Source organism: Neofelis nebulosa, chromosome 7 (genome assembly GCF_028018385.1).
Source record: "Neofelis nebulosa isolate mNeoNeb1 chromosome 7, mNeoNeb1.pri, whole genome shotgun sequence".
Taxonomy (NCBI): domain Eukaryota; kingdom Metazoa; phylum Chordata; class Mammalia; order Carnivora; family Felidae; genus Neofelis; species Neofelis nebulosa.
In genome coordinates this window covers 117,141,202-117,165,593 of record NC_080788.1, presented here as the reverse complement: position 1 = coordinate 117,165,593, position 24,392 = coordinate 117,141,202, and the positions used below count along the sequence as shown (strand labels likewise).

Below are 24,392 nucleotides of genomic sequence, written 5' to 3'. Positions count from 1 at the left end.
GAGCAATACAGTATATTTTTATTCTACTTAGATTTAAAAATTTTGAATTCCCAGCAGATGAGGTGAAAAATCCCTGTAAATTCATGATCCTCCCCCTTTGCTCCTGGATTGTAAATTCTGGGGGAGCTCTCATAGTATCTTAAGTTTTGGAGAAGATATATACACCCACACTTCATCTCTGTATATAGGGCTCCTTTAGATTTGGGGGTTCTCTTCTCCACATCAGTGTCTTACTTGTAGATACCCTCATCATCTTGCTTTTTTTTTTTTTTTTTTTAATTTTTTTTTTCAACGTTTTTTATTTATTTTTGGGACAGAGAGAGACAGAGCATGAACGGGGGAGGGGCAGAGAGAGAGGGAGACACAGAATCGGAAACAGGCTCCAGGCTCCGAGCCATCAGCCCAGAGCCTGACGCGGGGCTCGAACTCATGGACCGCGAGATCGTGACCTGGCTGAAGTCGGACGCTTAACCGACTGCGCCACCCAGGCGCCCCTCATCTTGCTTTTTAAGGCGCCACACTGGAGCTTGAGAATCTTTCTGAGGCTTTCTATGGCTTCCCCTATCACAGAATGATTCCCTCTCTATGGGCTTGCTTCCTACCCCAGATTACCTGGAATGCAGACACTAAACCCTTAGTCAGGGACCAAGAGGTATTCCCTTTCTTTTAATGTTGTTAATATCTCACTCCAGAAACATTTCCAGTCTTGTGAAATTTTTGTCTGAGGCATCTAAGAATTTGTTTAATAGGTTTAGACTTTTAATGGGGTTAGTCACTTAAAAGTTAATGAGTCTCAAATTGTTTCCGCTTAGTTCTGTAGCATCCCACACTTGCAGGATTAAAAACAACGGCGTACTCGCTCCTAAATCTAACAGCCCCTGGATACACTCGAGGGACCTTTTAAAATTGAAGATGCACCCCCCCCCCAACCTCTGGGTCAGAATTTTTTTTTTTTTTTTTTAACGATCACAAAAGAATTAGGTCCAGTTTTCGAATCTCTCAGTGGTTGGCGAGAGGCAGGACTCGGCTCAGTCTCATATTCCTCAAAGCCTCCCCATTTTTTTCCATCTGTAGTGGCTTTCTCCCCGCCTCTTCTCCTTCTCTCTGCTCCTACTCGCCCCGCCCCGCTCCACTTCCCGGCCCCGCCCCTCACCTCTTTCCCGCTCCTTCACCTGCCAGCCCGGCCCCTCCCCTCTCTTTCCCCAGCCCCGCCCCCTCCTCCCTGCCCCTCCCCTCCCCAGGCCGCTCTCCAGGCCGCGCAGTCTCCGCCTGGCGTTCCTCGCAGTCCCTGCAGTCAGCCTCGCGCCGCTTCCGTCGTCGGAGCTGTTACGTTTCTACTGCACGCCGGAAAGAGAACCCGCGAGCGCTTTTGCGATTATGGCGGCCGTGGATATCCGAGGTAACCGGCGCTGATACCCTTTGTTTCCTGATTGGCTGGGAGCTGGTTTGGGGGTTTGTAGCTCGCTGGGGCAAGGTTCAGGTTCGTTTGTGGTAACTCCCAAGGCTCTGATCTGGCGAAATTCGTTCTCCCCAGCTTCTCAGCGGTCTCTTAGAAGCTTCAGAACGAAGGGGTTGGAAGCTCTGGGCTTTGCCCTCAGACCTGCAGTGTTGTTGCAGACACGCTCTCCAAGACTGGGGCTGTTTTGTCCAGGTGAAGGGGTGGCCTTTGGGCCGAGAGGTGGGATGACGTGAGTTGGTTCATCTCTTGGGACTGGGCGTGGGAGCTGCCTTATTCCTGACACTGCGCCCCACGCGTCCCCGGGCATGAATCCCGAAGATTTTCTTTTTGAGTCTCTAATACCTGCCATAGAACACACCACAATTACTGAGCGCAAGGATCGGTCCTTTTTCACAACTGAACTGTAAAGGTACTCAGGTATTTGTTGTATCAGTGAATATATACAGGGAGGCAACATCCCTTAATTGCTATTTGATCTCCGTATAAATTAGGCTATACATTCTCCCCAGCACACGTACACACATCTTTTTCATTGAATTTGTAAAAAAAAAAAAAAAAGAAAAGAAAAAGAAAGAAGCCTAGGAATTGTGCTCTGGAATTTCAAAGAGTGAAAATATAGCTTGAAGCGTGAGAATTTCGTTCCAAACAGACCAGCTTCCCCCTTGGGAGGAGGTATGGAAGTTACTCTTAATGAGAACGAGAAAAATTTGAGAGTGAGAGAGTGCCCGTGAATATCTTTATTTTTTACTGTTGTGGTGGTGGCTCCCACAAAACTTCTTACACCTGTAAGAAACTCTCAATCTATATTTACTTCGTTTGAAACTTTGTGTACTTTTCCTTTAAGGAAGTGTGAATTTTTGTACCTAGATGCAAGCCCTCCTACCCCTGGCCAATTAAAGAAAAAGGGCTTTCCTCAAAAGATGTCTAACTGTAATATGTTCTTAATCGTTTTCACCTAGGGTTATTTTTGTTTGCATATACCTGATTTTTAAAGGGAAGTGTTTTGAGATTCCTTTTTCTATGTTAACCAAATTGGGGTCTAGCACGCTTAATAGAAATGTATTCTCATTTATAGTTATTCAGAATGTCCAGTGATCTTCAGCATTTCTGTACCGTGTTTTTATGGTTTTGTTTTTTTGTTTTTTTCATTGTGAGAGTTTCAAGTGCCTAATTTTATCACTTGCTATTAGAGAGCTGTAGTTAGGCTATGTCAACATGTTCTCTTGCTGTTGAATAAAAAAGAGAAACATTTAGTCCCTCAGTGTTTTCAAATACTTACCTTCCACAATGTTTTACTTTTACTTAGATTTGTTAAGGTCATTACAAAGGCTTTAAGGTGGGAGAATGTCTGGTGTGTTAGAGGAACAGTAAGGTCAATATGCCTGAAGCAGAGAGAGAGGAGGTGAGAAGGAGATGAGGTCAGAAAGGTAATTGGTGGCTTGATCATATAGGTAGGGATCGTAGGCCATAGTAAAGTCTTTGGCTTTTCCAGTGAGTAAAACAGACCGCCACTGGGAGGTTTTCACCAAAGGGGATGATCATAATCTGACTTTCTTTTTTTAAAGGATCACTTTGACTGTTGAGAACAGTGTAGAAAGGTGAGGGTGGAATTAGGAAGACCAGTTGGGAATTCATTCCTGTAATACAAGGAAATGAGGTAGCTGGGACTAGGGTGGTAACAGTGGAGGTGGTAAGAAGTGGTTGGAGTTTGTTTGACTTAGTGTATTCTCTTAGTGGCGGTGTGATCACAGGTAGTCCTCAAGTGGGACAGGTAATATTTTCTCAGCCACATATCACCCTCTTAATCTCAGTTAACCATTTTGTAAGTGAACGTCCTTGGATTCTGGAGTATATGTGAACCTGTGATGAGTAGAGTCACTTGTCCTTGGCCCTCAATCATAAATTAATTAACATTTGCTGACTATTTTAAATCTGGCCCTATGCAAGTTCTTGATGAGCAAGACATGGCCTCAGTCGTCTAAAAAGTCAAATATAATGGGAACACGTTTGTATTTCTGGTTATGAGTATTAATGAAAGTGTAAAAAATTTCTGTGAGAACATAGAGAAAGAAGCCATTATTTTTGTCTTGCGAAGTAGACAAAGGCTTTGGAGAGATACTGACATTTGAAATGAGTTCAACCTAGCGTGACTGTTTAAATGATATACTAACCTCACACCTTTTTGAAAATAAAAGGAGTCTCTATTTTTCAAAAAGGCATAAACTGGGGGGAGGGGAGGAAAGGTACAAACTAGAACAGCCTTGATTAAGCCAGAGATAAATTTGCTCATGATAATTTTAAAATAAATTGTTGGTACTGCCACCAACATCACCCTAATTAACATTTATTGGGTTATTACAATGTGCTAAGCATTTTATGTACACAATCTAGCATATGGATACTATGTAGTATCTATATAGTACCAACCTCTTTGAGTTCTGTGTGGTAAAGTGGCTAAAATAGTGCCCGGCGCAAAGTCAGTGTTCAGAAGCGGTAAACAATATTCTTTGCATTTGTATTGGTCTCCTAAGCCATACTTGCCTGGTTTTTAGCTTTGATTAGTTTACCAAATGAGGAAAATATGACATAGGACTGCTGATCAGGATACATCTTAGTGAAGAAAATTATAGGGAAAATATACTGAACAGTCACTTGGAGCAGATGACATTTATGATTCCTTCTGAATTCTGATTCCTTATTTAAACTTATATCCAAGCCAAATTCATTATCATTATTTTCCTAAATGAGTATTGGTTCCTAAGTTCTCTGACTTTATAATTGATGATTCAGGAAATTGTCTGTTTTCTCCCCTAAGAATGTCTATTTGTCCTTATTTTCCCATGCATCGCCATTGCCTTCCACCAGTCTTCATTATCTCATGCCCATATTTATTGACTCTCCATAATCGTTGATAGGTAGAATCGCTAATTACACATTTGTTTCTGCAAATTACTCTTCTACCTATGCTGAAATGATCTGTAATAATTTAAGTTTATTGTCAGTAACCTATTATGACATCATACAGATATAGTTCCATTATGTGAGAAACCTATAATTGTCCATCTACAAATGCTTTTGTTAATAATCATTCCTAAAGAAATAAGAAAGAAATGTGTAAGAAAGTTGCTTTAAAGAAAACTACTTTAATAACTGGATTGTAGTGTTTAAAGCTGGGAATAATGATTATCCTTAGTTGCTTTTCATTAAAAAAATCTTTTGCTGAAAATGTTATTTCCTGGCCTGATATTTGGTTATGGCATGATGTAGTTATGATGAACCATCTTAATGGTCAGTACTGATTATTTGGTCATTGATGTACTTCATCTGTTTGCTTTTTCCTTGGTTTTGCAACACACACAGCACATTTTACCTTTATGTAATTACTTTTTCTCATTTTACTCACTTCCTTCAGAACCGCTTATTGCCTTGGATTAGGTCTTTTTTTTTCAGAGGTGCCAGAAGCAATTACCGTTTAGAGAGGTTGAAGTTTTCAGTTCTTCCCTTTTTTAACCAGTATTAAATAGGCATTTTGATGTTCAGACTTACTCTTAATGGGATTTAGTATGATCAATGATATGGAACATTATTGCAATCAATAGCCAATAAAAGCTCAGTAGTTAAAGCTATCTAGTGCTGTTTACCATGTCTTGTTTTTCTTTTTGCATTTTGAAAAATTAAAGAGTTAATTCTATTCCAAAATATGAAATTGTATGTAATTAAGGGCATTCTACTTCTCATTAGCTTCATAAATTTTACATTCATTATCTCCTCTGTAATAATAGTTTCCTAACTTATTTCTCTGTCCCTAATTGGTGAGATCTCAAACTGGTGGCTGTGGGTGTGTTTTCTTTGGGATGCATGTTGTCTGACAATTTTTGAATAAAACTCAGGATTTCCAATTTTTTGAGACTTTTCTACATTTTATATCCTATCATTTCACATAATCAAATTATTCTCTAACCACTTACCTCTATATTGGTCTATCTTTGTATGTGCATTCTCTCTGCTTGGAATTCTTTGCCCCCCCCCACCCCCCCCCCCCACCTTTTTTTGTCCTAGATGAACCTCTGTTTATTCTTTAACGTGTAGTGCCAAAACCCACCTCCTCCTCACCCAGTGAAAAATCATTACTGTTCCCTCAAAGTATTCTCCCTCCACCGTGCGCTGATAACACATTTATTCATATCTTTATTTTAGTGCTTATCATGTCACCTTGTTATTGCTTTCTTGCACACTTACCTCTTCTGTGAAAGTGTATAGGTTAGGATCCTTGTCATCCTTATATTCATAATGGTTCCTGCATTAGATGCATAATAAATGTTGGATTGGCTTTTTTACTTTTTTCTCATCCTTTATCATTTTGTTTCCTATAGATAATCTGCTGGGAATCTCTTGGGTTGACAGTTCCTGGATCCCCATTTTGAACAGTGGAAGTGTCCTGGATTACTTTTCAGAAAGAAGTAATCCTTTCTACGACAGGACATGTAATAATGAAGTGGTCAAAATGCAGAGGCTTACATTAGAACACTTAAAGTAAGTTACTGTAAGAAGATAGCATTGTTGCCAGTTAGAGATTTTGAAATGAATGGTTCTTTCAAGCTATGGATAGTGAAGTACAGAGTAGAAGTTTGGGAAGAACTGGAGTTTTGTTTGGGTTTGTACAAATTTGACATGCAAAAGAATGATCAGTAATCACTTGTAACCTAGGAAGTCTTTTCTGTATAATTTCATATATTACTGTCTAGTAAAATACAGCTATTAGGTTTAGATGCAGCTCTAATTAGTGATTTTAGCAATGCAACTGTTATCCTCAACCAGGTGACCATACTTACTGTCTCTCTTTTTTTTTTTTAATGTATATTTTTGAAAGAGAGAGAGACAGAGGGAGGGGCAGAGCGAGAGAGGGAGATACAATCTAAAGCAGACTCCAAGCCCTGACCTGTCAGCACAGAGCCCGACGCAGGGCTTGAGCCCATGAACCGCGAAATCATGACCTGAGCTGAAGTCGGACGCTTAACCGACTAAGCCACCCAGGGGCCCCTTACCGTCTCTTTTACATCGAATGTAATGTCTTAAACTATAGTCCAGTTTATAGTAGATTTTTCTTTGTATGACAAATAAAATTTTTGCTTGACAATTGCAAAGTATTTTTTCAGAGTTAGGATGCTAAATAATTAAGAATTATTACAAAAGTTTCTGAAACAGCTGTGTATATAGTTTTTAATCTATCGTTAAACATCAGAGAGGGTTCATGAAATTAAATTTCTGTGGTATTTTAAATGACTTTTGTTATGAGGCAAATATTTACAACTATTAGGACAACTTGTTGCTTTTAAACAATCTGGCAGGTTAAAAAAAATGTGTTGGAAGGATAAGGTTTTTGATGTTTTCTAGTTGAGTAGAATATAGAGTTGAAATATATGGTCAAGACATGTATAGTCTTCATGTACTATATATTTTTAGATTTTACATATATTTATGTATCTCAGGAAGCATCACGCTATTTTAGTTGCAGTTTTTTGAAATGTACACTCTTCAGTGTACTTTTATGACTGAATATGCTCAGATTTAAGTTTATTATGAATTTTTATAGAGAAACTTTGTTGTTTAAAAATCAAATCTTACTTTATATCCCACCTATCTGGGAAAATAGCCAGGTTTATTGGACAGCCAGTTTTTAATATCAAACATAGGCAGTTTTAATCCAATTTATAATGTTGCTGTATTTTTATATAATAATCTGAATGTTCTACACAGTTGTTTGTTGGGCATTCATAGATCTCTGGGTGTCTGTGTTCTGTTTTCAGTCAAATGGTTGGAGTGGAATACATCCTTCTACACGCTCAAGAGCCCATTCTTTTTATCATTCGGAAGCAACAGCGGCAGTCCCCTACCCAAGGTAAAAATGTGTAGACTTCAGGCATAATTTTCTTCTTAAAATGCCATGGCTTACTTAACTTTCTGAGCCACATGTTCTTATCTTTTTGGATTGGGGTCTGTTTGGGGGATCCCCAAGACCATATGCATGTTCAGTGCCTTGCTAAGAGGAGTCAGCAGACTCAGCATCTAGGTATGTTAGTTATAATCAAGATTTGTTATGGCAGTGCAGTAAGGATCCACAGATAGATGAATAAGGGAAAAAGCCATATCAAGTGGGATCTGTGGGAATCCACGTGTAAGCTTCCGTTGCTTTCCCTCCTGCGAGGGGCCTCACCAAGTGCATCCTCCCTCCAGCAGCCGCCACGCACATGTGTAATATGTCTGCCCAGGGAAGGCCTTTTGATACTCAGTTTCGTTTGAAGGCTAATCGTGTGGACATCCTCTGCCTGCCAAAATTCCAGCTTCTCAGAAGGAAATGAGGTTTCCATTGTAACCATGTTGTTACAGACAAATTGTCTAGGCACTGTAGTATAGCAGGCATAAATTTACCACTTAGGAAATATTTCAAAAGCCAAGTTCCACTAGTCATATGCTTGGATATCAGGAGTCTTCTAGCGTGCCCAAGGACAACTCTGTAAGCACTAACAAAGCAACTTGCTATGTTGCAGCCACCTCTTCTGTGAGTATAGTTACTGGGAACCTCTGGTGCCCTAAGTAATGTCTCATCTCAGTCCGCTGAGTCTAATTCTGTTACAAATTGATAGAGGATCAACTGAAAATCCTCGTTGACCTATTCAACCAAAATTCTTACCTGGCTTCTGTTACTAAACATAAACTTGCTCTAGAAATCATACTGAAGGGTGCAGAATTCAGATTTGACTTTGAATCAAAGAGCTAGTCACCTATTCCAGACATGACCAGCTTTATCTCCTCATTAGATAACCTTTTCAAGACATTTAGGAAAAACCTGCACCCTGGTATTGGTTCTTGAGCAAAGAATGACTTGCTAAAGAAGTTGTGGTTCCAGAGTCAAGAATCCAAATGTAATTTCAAAATCAATGATCTAGAGCCCCTTCCCCAAGGAAAAAAGAACCTTAGACAAAGGCAAGACCAGGAACAAGATTTCCATGATGAGAGGGTTCAAGGTATGGAAGCGACAGAGGTGGTACCAGCTTCACTAGCAGCTGTTTTCTTCTTTAGGACCCAGGAACGGGGCACAGTGGCAAGTTTAAAAAAAAAAAAATTTTTTTTTTTTTTTTTTAGTGTTTATTTAAAAAAAATTTTTTTTGTTGTTTATTTATTTTTGAGAGATAGAACACAAGTGAGGGAGGGGCCGAGGGAGATGGAGGCACAGAGTCCGAAGCAGGCTCCAGGCTCTGAGCTGTTGGCCCAGAGCCTGACATGGGGCTCGAACTCACGAGCGGTGAGATCATGACCTGAACCAAAGTCAGACACTTAACCAACTAAGCCATCCAGGCGTCCCTGCAGTGGCAAGTTCAGTGCATCTGATATCTTCACCCTAGGCCCTAAATCTCTCACTCTAAGGTCTTATTCTCCATAGTGTAGTTGAGTGATAGCAGCGTTCGATCACTTGGGAACCTATTAAAAATGCACTATCCCTAGGGGCGCCTGGGTGGCGCAGTCGGTTAAGCGTCCGACTTCAGCCAGGTCACGATCTCGCGGTCCGTGAGTTCGAGCCCCGCGTCAGGCTCTGGGCTGATGGCTCGGAGCCTGGAGCCTGTTTCCGATTCTGTGTCTCCCTCTCTCTCTGCCCCTGCCCCGTTCATGCTTTGTCTCTCTCTGTCCCAAAAATAAATAAAAAACGTTGAAAAAAAAAATTAAAAAAAAAAAAAATGCACTATCCCTACTGAAAAAGAATCTGACTTTCACAAGATGCTCAGGTGATTCAGAGGCACGTTCAAGTTTGAGAAGCACTGCTCTAGGTTGCAAACCTTTTCTGTTATGGTCCAGAGAGTAAATATTTTAGGCTTTGAGGGCCTCGTGGAGTCTGTAACAGCTACTCAACCAGTGTCAGAGCAGCCTTAGATAATATAAATGAATGAGTATGGCTGTTTTCCAATATAAATTTATTTACAAAAATGGGAATTGCCAAACGATGCCTTAAGCTTTAATACGGAAAAATAGCAAATTTTAGTTGTTCTTTTTATGAAAATCTATTTAGCAGTTTGTATGCATAGCTGTATTCATGAAATGTTTTTATTTTCACTGCTTTAGTTATCCCACTGGCTGATTACTATATCATTGCTGGAGTGATCTATCAGGCACCAGACTTGGGGTCAGTTATAAACTCTAGGGTGGTAAGTATCTTCACATTCTTGAAACACTAAACAAAACTTTTAATCAAGCTATATTTAATCAAAACTTTTAATCAATCAACTTTTAATCAAGTATCCAGGAATCCAACAGAAGCTTCTCTTTCTCTTTCTCGTGTAGGTTGGTATGAAGGGTTGACTATCAGAATGTCTTGAACATTCGTTACTATGGGCCAAGTCCGTGTTAAAAGTATATATCACAGCCCAGCTCTATAGTGATTCAGGTTCTGGAAAAACCCCAGAAAATTACTATCTTTGCATATGTAATATTTTGTGGGTGTTTACTTTGGAGATTTTAGTTGATCTAATGAGAAATTCAGAATTTGTTTTCTTTTTACAAGCTCACTGCAGTGCATGGCATTCAGTCAGCTTTTGATGAAGCTATGTCCTACTGTCGATATCATCCTTCCAAAGGTTATTGGTGGCACTTCAAAGATCATGAAGAACAAGGTGGGTAGAATACCTGGACCTCCTAAGAGCTCTTTGGTGTTTTGAGAATGAAGCTGTTTTCTTTAGGAAAATGGCTATTGATTTCTAGGTGTGTTTTACATAGGAAGATTTCATAGGGTGATGGCATTGTCCTAGCTATGATTCCTGTAACTGGATTTGGTAATAATAGCTTTCCCATAGGAACAGATGTAAATTTTAATCTGTAGGTAACTGGTAATCTTTTATAAATTGATTCAAGGTTTTAAAATATTTGGAACATATAGAGGATAATCAGTGTTTGGAATGAATCATGATGATGTATCCTGCTTACCTAACTGTTGAGTCATCTTGAAATCTGGAACCTAAATATCCCCAGTCTTCAAAGTAGGGGAGATGCTTTTATAGCCCTATTTCCAGATGGCCAGTCTGTTTAATGATCTTTGCATGTTACTACCTACCCAGGTCCCCTAGTTTCCATAGCTGCTAATCTGCTACTTGTTCTGCACCGTATTTTACAATAAAAGTACTCCTGGAAATGTGTCTATGACAATATACCTATACTCGAAATTTCCTTCTCTGAGAAGTAGCAACTCAAAATAAGTTATTGAGGGAAAAATAGCTTTTAAATAGAATTCAGCCTTTATTATTATTATTTTTTTTAACGTTTATTTTTGAGACAGAGAGAGAGCATGAATGGTTGAGGGTCAGAGAGAGGGAGACACAGAATCCGAAACAGGCTCCAGGCTCTGAGCTTTCAGCACAGAGCCCGACGCGGGGCTCGAACTCACGGACCGCGAGATCATGACCTGAGCTGAAGTTGGCCGCCCAACCGACTGAGCCACCCAGGCGCCCCAGAATTCAGCCTTTAAATGGAGCAAATGGTCTTTCAGATACAGTTGTATTTATTCTTTTTTTTTTTTCTTCAATATGTGAAATTTATTGTCAAATTGGTTTCCATCAGTTGTATTTATTCTTAATAGTAGGTGCAGGTGGCAACATTTGACATAGGAAGGTTTCTCCCCAGAGCTATTTGCCCCTGTTATAATGGAATGTTTGCAATAAAACTTATCTGGAACTCTTCATTGAGAGACAGTGCCTCAGTACACTTAACCTTCTGAGGAAGTTCCACACACATTTGATTTCAGAAATTCTCTTGCAGGTTCTTTTCTTTCTTTCTTCATGATCTGCTGTTGTTTGGTTTGTCCTGTCCCCTGCCCTTCCCAGTGAATTACAGTCTTTATAATTGAGTATGGTAACTTGAGTTTGTGAATGTTGCATTTCCATTTGTAGCTATTAGGTATAGTGGGAAGACCATTTTAATATACTTTAAATATACACAAGATAATTTCAAATTAATACTCTGGATTGTGATTTAGGTAATTATGGAAAACTTTAGCCTTAAAATTCTCTTTCTTTTTTTTAACGTTAATTTTGAGAGAGAGAAACAGAGTGTAAGCAGGGTAGGGACAGAGAGAGGGAGACACAGAATCCAAAGCAGGCTCCAGGCTCTGAGCTGTCAGCACAGAGCCCAACGTGGGGCTTGAACTCACGAACTGTGAGATCATGACCTGAGCCAAAGTCAGACACTTAACCGACTGAGCCACCCAGGCACCCCAGCCTTAAAATTCTTAATATCTATGTATGCTTACATACCAAAACTGAAGTATCTTTAAAAGAATCAGCTTTTCATTTTTTTATTTTTATTTTTTTTAAGATTTTTTGAAGTTTAATTATTTTGAGAGAGAGAGCAGGGGAGGGGCAGAGAGAGAAGGAGAGAGAGAATCCCAAGCAGGCTCTGTGCTCTTAGCACAGAGCCCAACGTGGGGCTCGAATTCACAAACCATGATATCACGACCTGAGCCGAAAATGAGTCAGATGCTTAACCCACTGACCCACCTAGGTGCTGGAGGAGTCAGCATTTTAAATGTTAAAATGTTAACTTCATTTAAGAGGGAGAGTTAGAACACTTGTTTGTATATGTTGTGTTTAATTTATTTGGGGGGATGGTTTTTGGAATAGCAGTCATTAAAAATAATGATAATTTGAGTATATTCATGGTGGACAAAGGTATGTAAAATATAAGACACCAAACTAATTAGGCAGTGTTTTGATTTGGATTTCATATTTTAATAGATAAAGTCAAACCTAAAGCCAAAAGGAAAGAGGAACCAAGCTCTATTTTTCAGAGACAACGTGTGGATGCTTTGCTCCTGGACCTTAGGCAGAAATTTCCACCCAAATTTGTGCAGGTAATGAGAATGCATGTGGTTAATGTTGATTTGACACTTTTTCCTGGAATATTTATTTTTAATCGAGAACTGTTTCAGATGTGACCTAAAAAGACTGACTTTCCTCATTAATTAAAAAATGGTCTCTTGGCGAAAAATCGTATCTGAATCAAAGGAAAGGTTTTCAAAGACTTAATGGAAGAAGTAGGTAAAGGGATTGTAATTAACACTGTTCTGTGCCTTTAAGTTTATTTTCTCTTTGAATCCTCACAGACTAAGGACTGCATATGCACAATGTTCTCATTCAAAGGTTGCTGAAAGTGTCATAGGTGGTAACTAAACTAGAATCTGAAACATGTTGTTTTTACTCTGCTGCCTTTCAGCCTGATGTGGTAGCTATCTAAGTCCTTAAATGATAGATTAGTTAAAACTTTTGTAATAAAAAGAACATTTGAGGTAGAGCGTTTGGCATAATAAATGGAGGAAGCAGGAGTAGTAATAAATAGAGTTACATCATAATGGTGATTTAGTTATGTGAATTCCATTGTTATTTTGGGTGGTTTTGACAGCAATAGCAAAGTGAGCTTTTGAAGTGAGGTAGGTATGTGAACATGTTATTCTCCTGGTTAGTCTTAGTTCATACAGGTGTTTACCAGGGCTGTGTGTACACAAGGTTGGGGGACTAAGATTTTCAGGTGCGTTTTAGATTAAATGAGATTTTTCACACTTTGAGATAACTTTAAAACAGGCCTCCTGTTCCCCTTTCCCTGACCCTCCTTGTGTGAGAGGAGTGCGCTGTTGGAATGGTAATGTGATGAAGGGAGCAGAAGACAGAGTGGAAAGCAGCGCAGGAAATCTTGCGAATTGTATTTGGAGATAAATTGTGTCTTTTGAATAAATAAACAAACGTATTGTAGTGTCTGTAGGAATCTGAGTACCCATGACAGTGTAGATGAGGTGTCGTTGACCATTCATTCAGGGAGTACATAGTATTTATGAGGGAGGCTGGGTGGGGGAAGAGCACCTAGACATGCACAGAACAGCAGCCGTTAGGCACATGTGACTACCAAGCATGTGAAACATGGCTCGTCTAAGGTGCGCTGTGATGGAAGTGTAGAATACATACTGGGCTTGAAGACTTAGGGAGAAAAAGTAAAATATCTTAATAATTTTAAAATATTGATTATATGTTGAAAAAATGCTATTTTAGATATATTTGGTTAAAAAATAAAATTTATCGGTTTCTGTTTGAAAATGTAACTACCAACTTACATTTGTGGTTCACATATTTCTTTTGGATAATGCTGATCTAGAAAATGGGGATAGAACACACAAAACCAGAAACATGAAAGAATATTAATGGACACATTAATGGCTATATTAATTCATGGACAGATTTCTCAGAAACCAGAAATCCTTAGTTAGTTCTTCTTTTTCTAGTTCCTTGAGCTGTAAACTTAAGACTGCTTATTTGAGAACTTTCTTTCCTTTTTTTAAAAATTTTAAAATCTTTAAAATTTTTCTTTAAAAAAATTTTTTTAAGTTTATTTTTATTTTGAGACAGAGTGTGCAAGAGCAGGGGAGCAAGAGGGGCAGAGAGAGAGAGGGAGAGAGAATCCCAAGCAGCCTCTGTGTTATCGGCACAGAGCCCAACGTGGGTCTTGAACTTGTGAACCGTGAGATCGTGACCTGAGCTGAAATCAAGAGTCAGTCAGATGCTTAACCGACTGAGCCACCCAGGCGCCCCTCTTCTTTTTAATGTAGGCATTTATTACTATAAATGTTACTGTTAGTACTGCTTTTGCTGCATCCCATAAGTTTTGGTATGTTGTGTTTTCATTTTTATTTCTTTCCAGATTTGATTTCCTGTTTGATTTCTTCTGTGACCCCTAAGTTTGTTCAGGAGTATGTTGTTTAATTTTCACATACAAGTTAGCAAATGCAAAGAAATTGAAAAGGAAAATGAAACGAAGAGTTGTTTTGAAAAGACAAAACTGACAGACTTTTAACTAGAGTAATAAGAGGAGACTCAAATAAAATTAGAAATGAAAGAGGAGAGGGGCGCCTGGGTGGCTCAGTCGGTTAAGTGTCCGACTTTGACTCAGGACATGATCTCACAGCTCGTGAATTCAAGCCCTGCGTCGGGCTCTGTGCTGACAGCTCGGAGCCTGGAGCCTGTTTCAGATTCCGTGTCTCCCCCTCTCTCTGACCCTCCCCCATTCATGCTCTGTCTCTGTCTCAAAAATAAATAAACGTTAAAAAAAAAAAAAAAAAGAAATGAAAGAGGAGATAGAAACAAAAGGATCATAAGAGACTGTATAAACAATTACATGCCAACAAATTGGAAAACCTAAAAAAAAAGAAAGAAAAGAAAAGAAAATTGGAAAACGTGTAAGAAATTCCTAGAAACATACAACCTCCCAAGACTAAGTCATGAAGAAATATAAAATCTCAACAAACCAAAAGTAAGTAAGGAGATTAAATTAGTTCTCACAAACCTCTCCACAAAGAAAAGCCTGGCACCAGATGACTTCACTGGTGAGTTCTACCAAACATTTAAAGGGAATTAATACCAGTCCTCAGACTCTTTCAAAAATTGCAAGAGGAAGGGAACATTTTCAAATTGATTTTATGAGGACAGCATTAATCTGATACCAAAGGCAGACAAAGACACTACAAGAAAAGAAAACTACAGTTCAATATCCATGATGAACACAGATGCAAAAATCCTCAATGAAATACTAGCAAACTGAATTTAACAGCACCTTAAGAGAATCCTACACCATGATCAAGTGGGATTTATCCCTGAGATGCAAGGATGGTTCAACATACTGAAATGAATCTTGTGATATACTGCATTATCAGAACAAAGGTTAAAAATCACGTGATCATCTCGATAGATTCAGAAAAGGCATGTGACAAAATCCAGCACCCTTTTATGATTAAAAAAAAATTTAAGAAAATGGATATAAAAGGAATGTACCTCAACGTAATAAAGGCCATATGTGATAAACCCACAGCCCACATACTCAATGGTGAAAAACAGTTTTTCCTTTAAGATCAGAAACAAGACAGCGATACCCACTCTCCACAGTACTGGAAGTTCTAGCCAGGGAAATTAAGCAAGAAAAAGAAATAAAAGGCATTCAAGTAGGAAAAGAAGTAAAATTGTCTTTATACATGATCTGTGACAAATCTTATACATAACAATTCTAAAGATTCCCCTAAAAAGTGGTTAGAACTAATCAACGAATTCAGTAAAGTTGCAAGATGCAAAATGAACACTCAATTGGTTGAATTTCTGTACACTAACAACAAACTATCTGAGGAGGATTAAGAAAACAATCCCATTTATAATAACATTAAAAAATACATGGTAGTAAACTTTTTGTTTTCAGCTTTATTGAGATGTAACTAGTGTTTACCATTGTGTAAGTTTAAGGTATACAGTGTGTTGATTTGGTACACTTCTGTATTGCAAAGTGACTTACCATAGCATTAGCTAACACTTCCATCATGTCACATAACTGCCTTTTCTTTTTTTTGTGGTGACATCATTCAGGATTCACTCTTACCAACTTTTAAATGTATAATACAGTATTAACTATAACCACCATGCTGTACATCAGATCCCTAGAACTTAAGTTATCAGTGGAGGTTTGTACCCATTGACCAACATACTCCTCTTCTCCTGCCATCCCTCTCTCAAGCCACTGATAACCATCCTTTACTCTGTATGAATTTGACCTTTTTATTTTTTTTATTTATTAAAAAAAATTTTTTTTAATCTTTATTTATTTTTGAGAGAGAGAGAGACAGTGCAAGTGGGGGAGAAACAGAGAGAGATGGGGAGACAGTATCTGAAGCAGGCTTCAGGCTCTGAGCCGTCAGCACAGAGCCCAACGCAGGGCTCAAATTCATGAACCGGGAGTTCATGGCCTGAGCTGAAGTCAGATGCTTAACCAACTGAGCCACCCAGGCACCCCCGAATTTGGCCTTTTTAGATTTCATTTATATGTGAAAGTATTTCACATTCTCTTTCTGGTTTATTTCCCTTAGCATAATGCCTTCAAGGTTCATCTTTTTTTTCTGCAAATGGCAGCATTTCCTGCTTTCTGGTGGCTGGAAAAGACTCAATTTCATACCACATTTTCTTTATTCATCTTTTGATTATAGGTTGTTTCTATATCTTGGCTATTGTGAGTAATGCTGCAGTGAACATGGGAATGCAGATGTCTTTTCAGTATCCTGTTTTCATTTTCTTTGGATATATCCTCCTAAGTGGGCTTGCTGGATCATTTGGTGTTTCTATTTTTAATTTTTTAAGGGATCCTCTGTACTGTTTTCCTTCCATACTGTTTGTACCAGTTTACATTTCTGCCAACGGGGTACAAGTGTTCCCTCTTCTCCACATCTTCACCAGCACTTGTAATCTGTTGTCTTTTTGATGATAGTCATTCTAATAGGTGTAAAGGGATATCTCATTGTGGTTTTGATTTGCATTTCTCTGATGATTAGAATGTTGAGCACCTTTTAATGTACTTGTTAGCCAGTTGTATGGCTTCTTTGGAAAAATATTTATTCAGTTCCTCTGCACATTTTTTAATTGGGTGGTTCGGTGTTTTTGTTTTGTTGTTTTGCTTTTGAGTTGTATGAGTTCTTCATATATTTTGGATCATAACCCCTTACCAGATATGTGATTTGCAAATATTTTCTCCCGTTCTGTAGGTTGCCTTTTCATTTTGTTGATGGTTTCCTTTGCTGTGCAGCTTTTTCTTTTGATGGCGTCCCACTTGTTTATTTTTGCTTTTGATGTGTTTGCTTTTGGTGTCAAAACCAAAAAGTTATCTCCAAGACAGATGTCATGTTTTCTTCTAGATATTTATGGTTTCAGGTCTCATGATTTCAGTCCATTTTGAGCTAATCTTTATGTATGGTATAATATGTTTTCTTCTAGATATTTATGGTTTCAGGTCTCATGATTTCAGTCCATTTTGAGCTAATCTTTATGTATGGTATAAGACAGTGGTCTACTTTTGGGGTGCTTGGGTGGCTCAGTCAGTTAAGCATCTGACTTCGGCTCAGGTCATGATCTCGTGGTCCATGAGTTTGAGCCCCGCGTCAGGCTCTGTGCTGACAGCTCAGAGCCTGGAGCCTGTTTAAGATTCTGTGTCTCCCTCTCTCTCTGACCCTCCCCCATTCATGCTATATCTCTCTCTGTCTCAAAAATAAATAAACGTTAAAAAAAAATTTGCAAAAAAGATAGTGGTCTACTTTTATTCTTTTGCACGTGGCTGTCCAGTTTTCCTAACCCTGTTTATTGAAGAGACTGTCCTTTCCCCGTTGTGTTTTCCTAGTCCTTTGTTATTAACTAATTGACCGTGTATTTGTGGCTTTATCTCTGGACTCTCTGTTATGTTCCATTGATGTATGTGTCTTTTTATGGCAATATCACACTGCTTTGATTAACCACAGCTTTGTAGCATAGTTTGAGCTGGAAGCATTCCCATGTTTATCGCAGCATTGTGCACAGTCGCCAAGGTAGGGAAACAACCCACATGGCCAACAACAGATAAATGGATAAAGAAACTGTGGTATATACGTATAGCGGAATATTATTCAGCCTTTAAAAAGAAGGAAATTTTACCATTTGCAGCATCATGGGTGGACCTGTTAGACACTATGCTAAGTAAAATAAGTCAGTTGCAGAAGGATGAGTACTATATGATTCCCTTATGTGAAGTGTCTAAAGTGGTCAGACTTACAGATGCAGAAAATATGGTGGTTGCCAGAGGACAGAGGAAGGGGGGAAATAGGGAGGTGTTAAATGAATATAAAGTTACGGTTATACAAGATGAATAAGTTCTGGAGATCTGCTGTACCACATAGTGCCTATAGGTAACCATATGGTGTTGCACACTTAAAAACTTGGTAAGAGGGTAGATGTCTTGTCGAGTGTTCTTAGCACACGAATAAAACCCAAAACCAAAGAAATATAAGGAATCTTTTGGGAAGTGATGGATGTGTTTACCTTGATTGTGGTGGTGGTATCCCAGGTGTATGTGTATGTCCAAACTCATCAAATTGTATACATTAAATATTACCCTATGTGATTGTGGTGGGGAAGAGTAATGGAATACAAGACGTAAAAGATGGTTAGGGTTAGATTGAGGATTTTGTATGCTGGACAAAGGAATTTATGGTTCATTTTATAGTCCAGTATTTATTTGCTATTTTAAACATTAAGTTATTTGAATTATTTGAACTGTCATCACTACAAAGCAGTGTCAATTTTTATATATTCTTTTTTAAATAATGCTCTCTTGAAGTATAGAAATATCTTTTTTCCTTTTAATGTTTGTTTATTTTTGAGAGAGAGACAGAGTGCGAGCAGGGGAGGGGCAGAGAGAGAGAGGGAGACACAGAATCTGAAGCAGGCTCCAGGCTCTGAGCTGTCAGCAAACAGCCCGACATGGGGCTCAAACCCCTGAACCGTGAGATCATGACCTAAGCTGAAGTCGGATGCTCAACCGGCTGAGCCACCCAGGCGCCCTGAGAAATCTTTTTAAAAAAAAAAAAAAAAAAGATTTTAAAAAGTATTTATGTATTTATTTTGAGAAAGAGACTGCGTGAACAGGGGAGAGGCAGAGAGAGAGGGAGAGAGAGAATCCCAAGCAGGCTCCATGCTCAGCCCAGAGCCCCACCTGGGATTTGATCCCGTGACCATGAGATCATGACAAGAGTCAGGTGCTTAACCAACTGAGCCACCCAGGTGCCCTAGAAATATTTTGTACCTCATCTTCTAGATGCTTACCACTGATTAGCTGAGAACTATGAACGGTGGCAGTCGGGACCCATTAAATGTTACAAAACAAGTTGCAAGGAAGTAATGCAGTATAGTTTTATGTTTTATGAAGGTGACCATTAACAATGTAGAGGATGCTTAGGAAAAGGTGATGTTTAGAATCAGAGAAGTTAGGTTGTGGAGAGCTTGAACTAATTCTGTGGCTGTAGAGAGAAGATAGGTTCAAGAGATATTTGAATTTAGGATTGCCCAAATTTGGTGATTGGATTTGGAGAGGTTGGCAGTAAGGATAATTCTGAGGCTTCAGGCTTAGATTTAGACTTGGTTTTGATTGTTAACCAAAATTCAGAATATAGGAAAAGAAACAGATTTGTGGTTTAAATATTAGGGGTTTAAATTTTAGTTGTTAAGCATTCTATTTTCATTGACCAACCGCCGGAACATTCAGTAGTTTACTGCTGTGTTTGGGTTCTGAGGTATTCCAGCTGAATGACCTCTTTTTTTTTTTTTTTTTTTTTTTTTTTTTTCTGGCTGAGTGTCCTGTTAAGTCCCATGTGCTGTCCTATCCTGATGAGCTAGGCTGGACAGTGCAGAAAACTCAAAGACTTTTGAATCTTAAAAAAAACAGGGGCGCCTGGGTGGCGCAGTCGGTTAAGCGTCCGACTTCAGCCAGGTCACGATCTCGCGGTCCGTGAGTTCGAGCCCCGCGTCAGGCTCTGGGCTGATGGCTCGGAGCCTGGAGCCTGTTTCCGATTCTGTGTCTCCCTCTCTCTCTGCCCCTCCCCCGTTCATGCTCTGTCTCTCTCTGTCCCAAAAATAATTAAAAAACATTGAAAAAAAAATTAAAAAAAAAAAAAAAAAAAAAAAAAAAAAAAACAAAAAAAACAACTTTGCTTTATAGAAAGTTATAGAAATTTAAGATAATATATAAAAGTAAAGAGAATAATTACAAACAAAATTCCCATGTACCCGTTATCTGGCTTTAACAGTTATTAAACATAGCCAGGCTTGTTTTATGTCTTTCTCTATTTCCTCCCAATTATTTTGAAGCAGGTTGTAGACTTCATATCATTTCAGTGAGTTTTTTACATTTTTCTTTTAAAGGTTTAGCTACAGTCATACTTCAGTTGTCATTTTCTAGAACCCCAGATTTCCTGGGGCATGTGGGTGGTTCAGTTGGTTAAGTGTCCAACTTTGGCTCAGGTCATGTTCTCGTGGTTCATGAGTTCGAGCCCTACATTGGGTTCTGTGCTGACAGCTCAACCTGGAGACTGGTTCAGATTCTGTGTCTCCCTCTCTCTCTGCTCCTCCCCCATTTGCGCGCTCTCTCTCTCTCTCTCTCTCTCTCTCTCTCTCTCAAAAATAAATATTAAAAAAAAATTTTTAGAACCCCACCTTTCATTTAACCATCCAAGGGCCAAAGCCAACTCCCAAAGGGAGAGTATGTCCAACTCTTTGTAACAGAACTAGGAGAAAGATGGCTTTTTCTAGAATTGTTACTCCCTTTGCTCCTTCTACCCAAAACATTTCTCCTTACATCGAGAGAAGAAAATAGATACTTGGTTTACTTGAAGTTTCCTACGAGCTCCCTATTTACCCATTGTGTCTCCCAAAACTATTTGTAGTTCAGAACTTACTCCTACTTATCCATTATTTGACAGTTGAGTTGCTGTGTTGCCCCTATGAAAGTGCTCAGGAGAATATTAGAAAAGTCCTGCCTACTTTGCTGGAACTCCTTTTTCCATATTTTAATTTGTGTTACTACTGAAAGTTACACTGATACTGATGTGATAGGAGTTCAGGGCCTTTTACAATGAATGTCTTTTCAATGCTGTATTCAGAAGATGCTAGAACACCATAGTATATTACTTCAGCTAGATTTATCACAAGGTTACTTGATCAGATTTTGTCAGAAAGGTGCCCCCATTCTATTTTCCTATCTGAAACCATATCCTACTAGTTTGTTGACAGTATTCACTAGAAAAGCTGAGAGAGTGCATTGGATGTTATTCCAGTGTCCAGATCTAGTCCAGTATCCGGTATAGTTCAAATGGTTCAATGCTAGGAGTATAAGAAAACTCCTCTCAATTTCTCATTTCCTCAATGTTGTGCCATATATTTCCTCTCTTGTTTTAAAGTAAGAAAAACTATTTGTTCCCTCAGATTACTTTATACATGTTTAATTCCTGATGTGTTCATAAGATACGTGATAATGTGGGTGTGTTGAGGGTTCCCATAATGCCCTCATGTTTGGAGATTTGCTTGAAGGACTCACAAGATTTATTACAGTGACATAGTAAGGATATACAGCCAGATGAAAAAGACAAGTAGCGTCTGGAGGAGCCCATGTGCAGGCTTCCTTATATCCTCTCCTTCTCATTAGGAGTTACACAAAATGTGTTCTTTCAACAACGAAAATGAGGCAACGTGTGTGGTATTTCTGCCCAAAGAAGTCCATTAGAGGCTTGGTTCCAATGTTTTTTGGGTGGGGTGGGGGGCGGGGGGGATCATCGTATAGGTGCTCTCTAGCTCATACCAAAATTCACAGGCCTGGAAGAAAAGCAAATGTTCAGCATGAACAACATTGTACAGTCTAGGCACAATGAGCCACCACTATCAGAATGGTGAGAACTTTCCAAAATTCAAATTCCTAGTCATCAACAAAGGCCACCCTTGCCTTTCAAACATAGAAGCCTCAAGCCTTCTATGTTAATCTTTTCTGCACAATGGATAATAGTATGGAGCTCAGTTTTGGTCTTATTAAGTGTAATGTTCCCAGAACTTGCAGTTGGGACGGGCTAGTAGGCAGTTGGCAGCATGAATCTGGAACATGTGATATCAGGAAATTTGGTCATCTTTAGTCCTAGGAATAGATAAGAAAGCTTAGGGAGGGCATAGAAATTCAGAAAATGCCTGGAGATGTTTACTTTAAAAACGAAGAGAACATTTTCTTTGGAGATGACAGAGAAGTCTATAAAGCAACGTGTGTGTATAGGTAAGGGTATAAGTTTGAAGGTAGTTAGATGGGAGGGAACTTGGGTTGTTGACATCCCTTTTTTTAAAACGTAGACTACAGGGGCACCTGGGTGGCTTAGTCGGTTAAGTGTCCGACTTTGGCTCAGGTCATGATCTTGCGATCCGTGAATTTGAGCCCCATGTCGGGCTCTGTGCTGACAGCTCAGAGCCTGGAGCCTGTTTCAGATTCTGTGTCTCCCTCTTTCTCTCTCCTCCCCTGCTCATGCTCTGTCTCTCCTCAAAAATAAATAAACGTTAAAAAAAAAATTAAAAACATGGACTACAGAGCCATTGGCTTCAGGTGAAGGGTAGGTTGTGAGCCTTGAGGAGGAAGGAGGAGAAAAGTTTTAAAGCATTTAACTTGGGTAATAGGAAAAGGGAGATGACAGCATAATCAGATAAAAGAACTGCTGTGCACAATGGAGGATCTTACTTTGTTCCTGACTCATCATGCCCCATCCTTTTTTTCCTATAGTTTAGTTTTTAATAGTACTGTCATCAGAAGCCTTTACGTTCATAGGAAAATACCTTTTTCCTCTTTGCTTCCCGTACCCGCCAACTTTAAAAGTTGGAGGGTTGATCCATATTTCATTTGCTTTCTTTGAGTTCATGTCCCCTAAACGAATAAGCCTCTGGAGTCTTGAAAGCCTCCATTATTCTCTCCCATTGGATTCTACTTAGCTACTTTTTTTCTTAATTTTTTTTAAAGTTTATTTACTTATTTTTGAGAGGGAGAGAGGAAATCCCAAGCAGGCTTCGCACTGTCAGCATGGAGCCCGATGTGAGTCTTGAACTCATGAACTGTGAGATCATGACCTGAGCCAAAACCAGGTGTCAGACGCTTAACCAACTGAGCCACCCAGGGGCCTCTCTACTTAGCTACTTTTTGAAAGCATTATAGCCTGGGTACAGAGGTAGAGGGCTTTATAGATAGCTGTTCAAGGGAAACTTATTTATGTTTGACTCTTTTGTTCTAGTTCTGTCTTTTCTGGAACATGAGAATAAGTAGAAAGTGATAAATTTACTTTTTATGGTACATGAATAGTAGTTTCTCTTTATGGAGTCAATTTTAATATAATTTGAATGAAGGTATAATTTTAATAAGAATTACGACGTCAAGAAGAAGAAAATTTTGCTAACCTACCCTGTTTTCTCCCCTCCCCGCCTTTTTTAAATTATAGCAAAAGTCTGGAGAAAAGCCTGTCCCAGGTATGTTCCTGATGTTCTTATTAAACTTGAAATAAAACTCAGTTAACAACTATAGCATGTAAGATGAGCTGTGGTCCTTTTGTCCTTCTAGACTCTCTCATGGTAATTCATTACTTCTAATTTTTGAGATCTGCTGAATTGCCAAAAGATGGTGATTTGTGGTAGTCATATTAGTATTTGAAAGATTAATTGGAGTGGGAAAGAGTAAGTATTGAGGATGTGTGGAGAAGATGAGGTGATTTGAAGTTGTTTTTAGTTCATATCTCAGTGTGAAAAAAAGCTGTTCTGTTTCATCATTGAAAACAGATATTGAACTATGTGTTCAGCCTGGGATAGACTATATATCTTGTTTATGAATAATGTCCTGTGTTTTTGTCTACTATCACAGATTTGCTTGGGTTATCAGGTTTTTAGGGTTGTAAATGGGTTCTACGCCTGCCTGATGAAACTGCTAGATTTAGCATTTGAGATAAGCAGCAGTTCTAAATGAACTTGAGCCTGAACCATTCACATGACCTTTGTCTAAATTGATCTCATCCCTCCACCTTCCTCTCCCTCCAAAAAATGTCTGCTTTTGATGTCTAGTGGATCAGACAAAGAAAGAGGCAGAACCTATACCAGAAACTGTAAAATCTGAGGAAAAGGAGACCACGAAGAACGTCCAACAGATAGTGAGCACTAAAGGCCCCCCGGAAAAACGAATGAGGCTTCAGTGAGTACTGGTCAGAGAGAAGCTTGCAAGACTCCTCTTGTCCGTTATTGATACCTCATTACCGTGACAGGCTCTTGAACTTTAAAATTCTTTGTCACGACCCTTCCATTTGTACAGAATGTGCTTGTTCTTTAAGAAGGATGTAAGGATCCTCATGCTTTTGATAAATATTTTTTATGTATCTTTTGTAACCTTTCCCCTACTAGACTTGAGCAGCTTCCTTACTCAAATGTATACTGCTATATATACATCTAAAAACAAAATAAAAGTATTTGTATAAATCACTTTATCATGACGTTTTTCCCTTATTTCTCTCGCTGAA

The 24,392-nt window shown here is 38.9% G+C and overlaps 1 protein-coding gene across 2 annotated transcripts; it reads left to right on the top strand.

Moving 5' to 3' along the window:
• Positions 1-1,270: 1,270 nt before the first annotated feature.
• MED6 (mediator complex subunit 6) lies at positions 1,271-24,354 on the top strand. Of its 2 annotated transcripts, none has more exons than XM_058739505.1 (8): positions 1,271-1,399; positions 5,833-5,992; positions 7,267-7,358; positions 9,575-9,657; positions 10,014-10,122; positions 12,235-12,350; positions 23,331-23,358; positions 23,944-24,354. In XM_058739505.1, the coding sequence occupies exons 1-8, from the start codon at positions 1,378-1,380 to the stop codon at positions 24,072-24,074; spliced, it is 741 nt and encodes a 246-aa protein (XP_058595488.1). In that variant the 5' UTR covers positions 1,271-1,377; the 3' UTR covers positions 24,075-24,354. The 2 variants fall into 2 exon arrangements, with proteins under 2 accessions (XP_058595488.1, XP_058595487.1); XM_058739504.1 differs by lacking the exon at positions 1,271-1,399 and adding an exon at positions 4,717-4,747.
• The last annotated feature ends 38 nt before the right edge of the window (positions 24,355-24,392 follow it).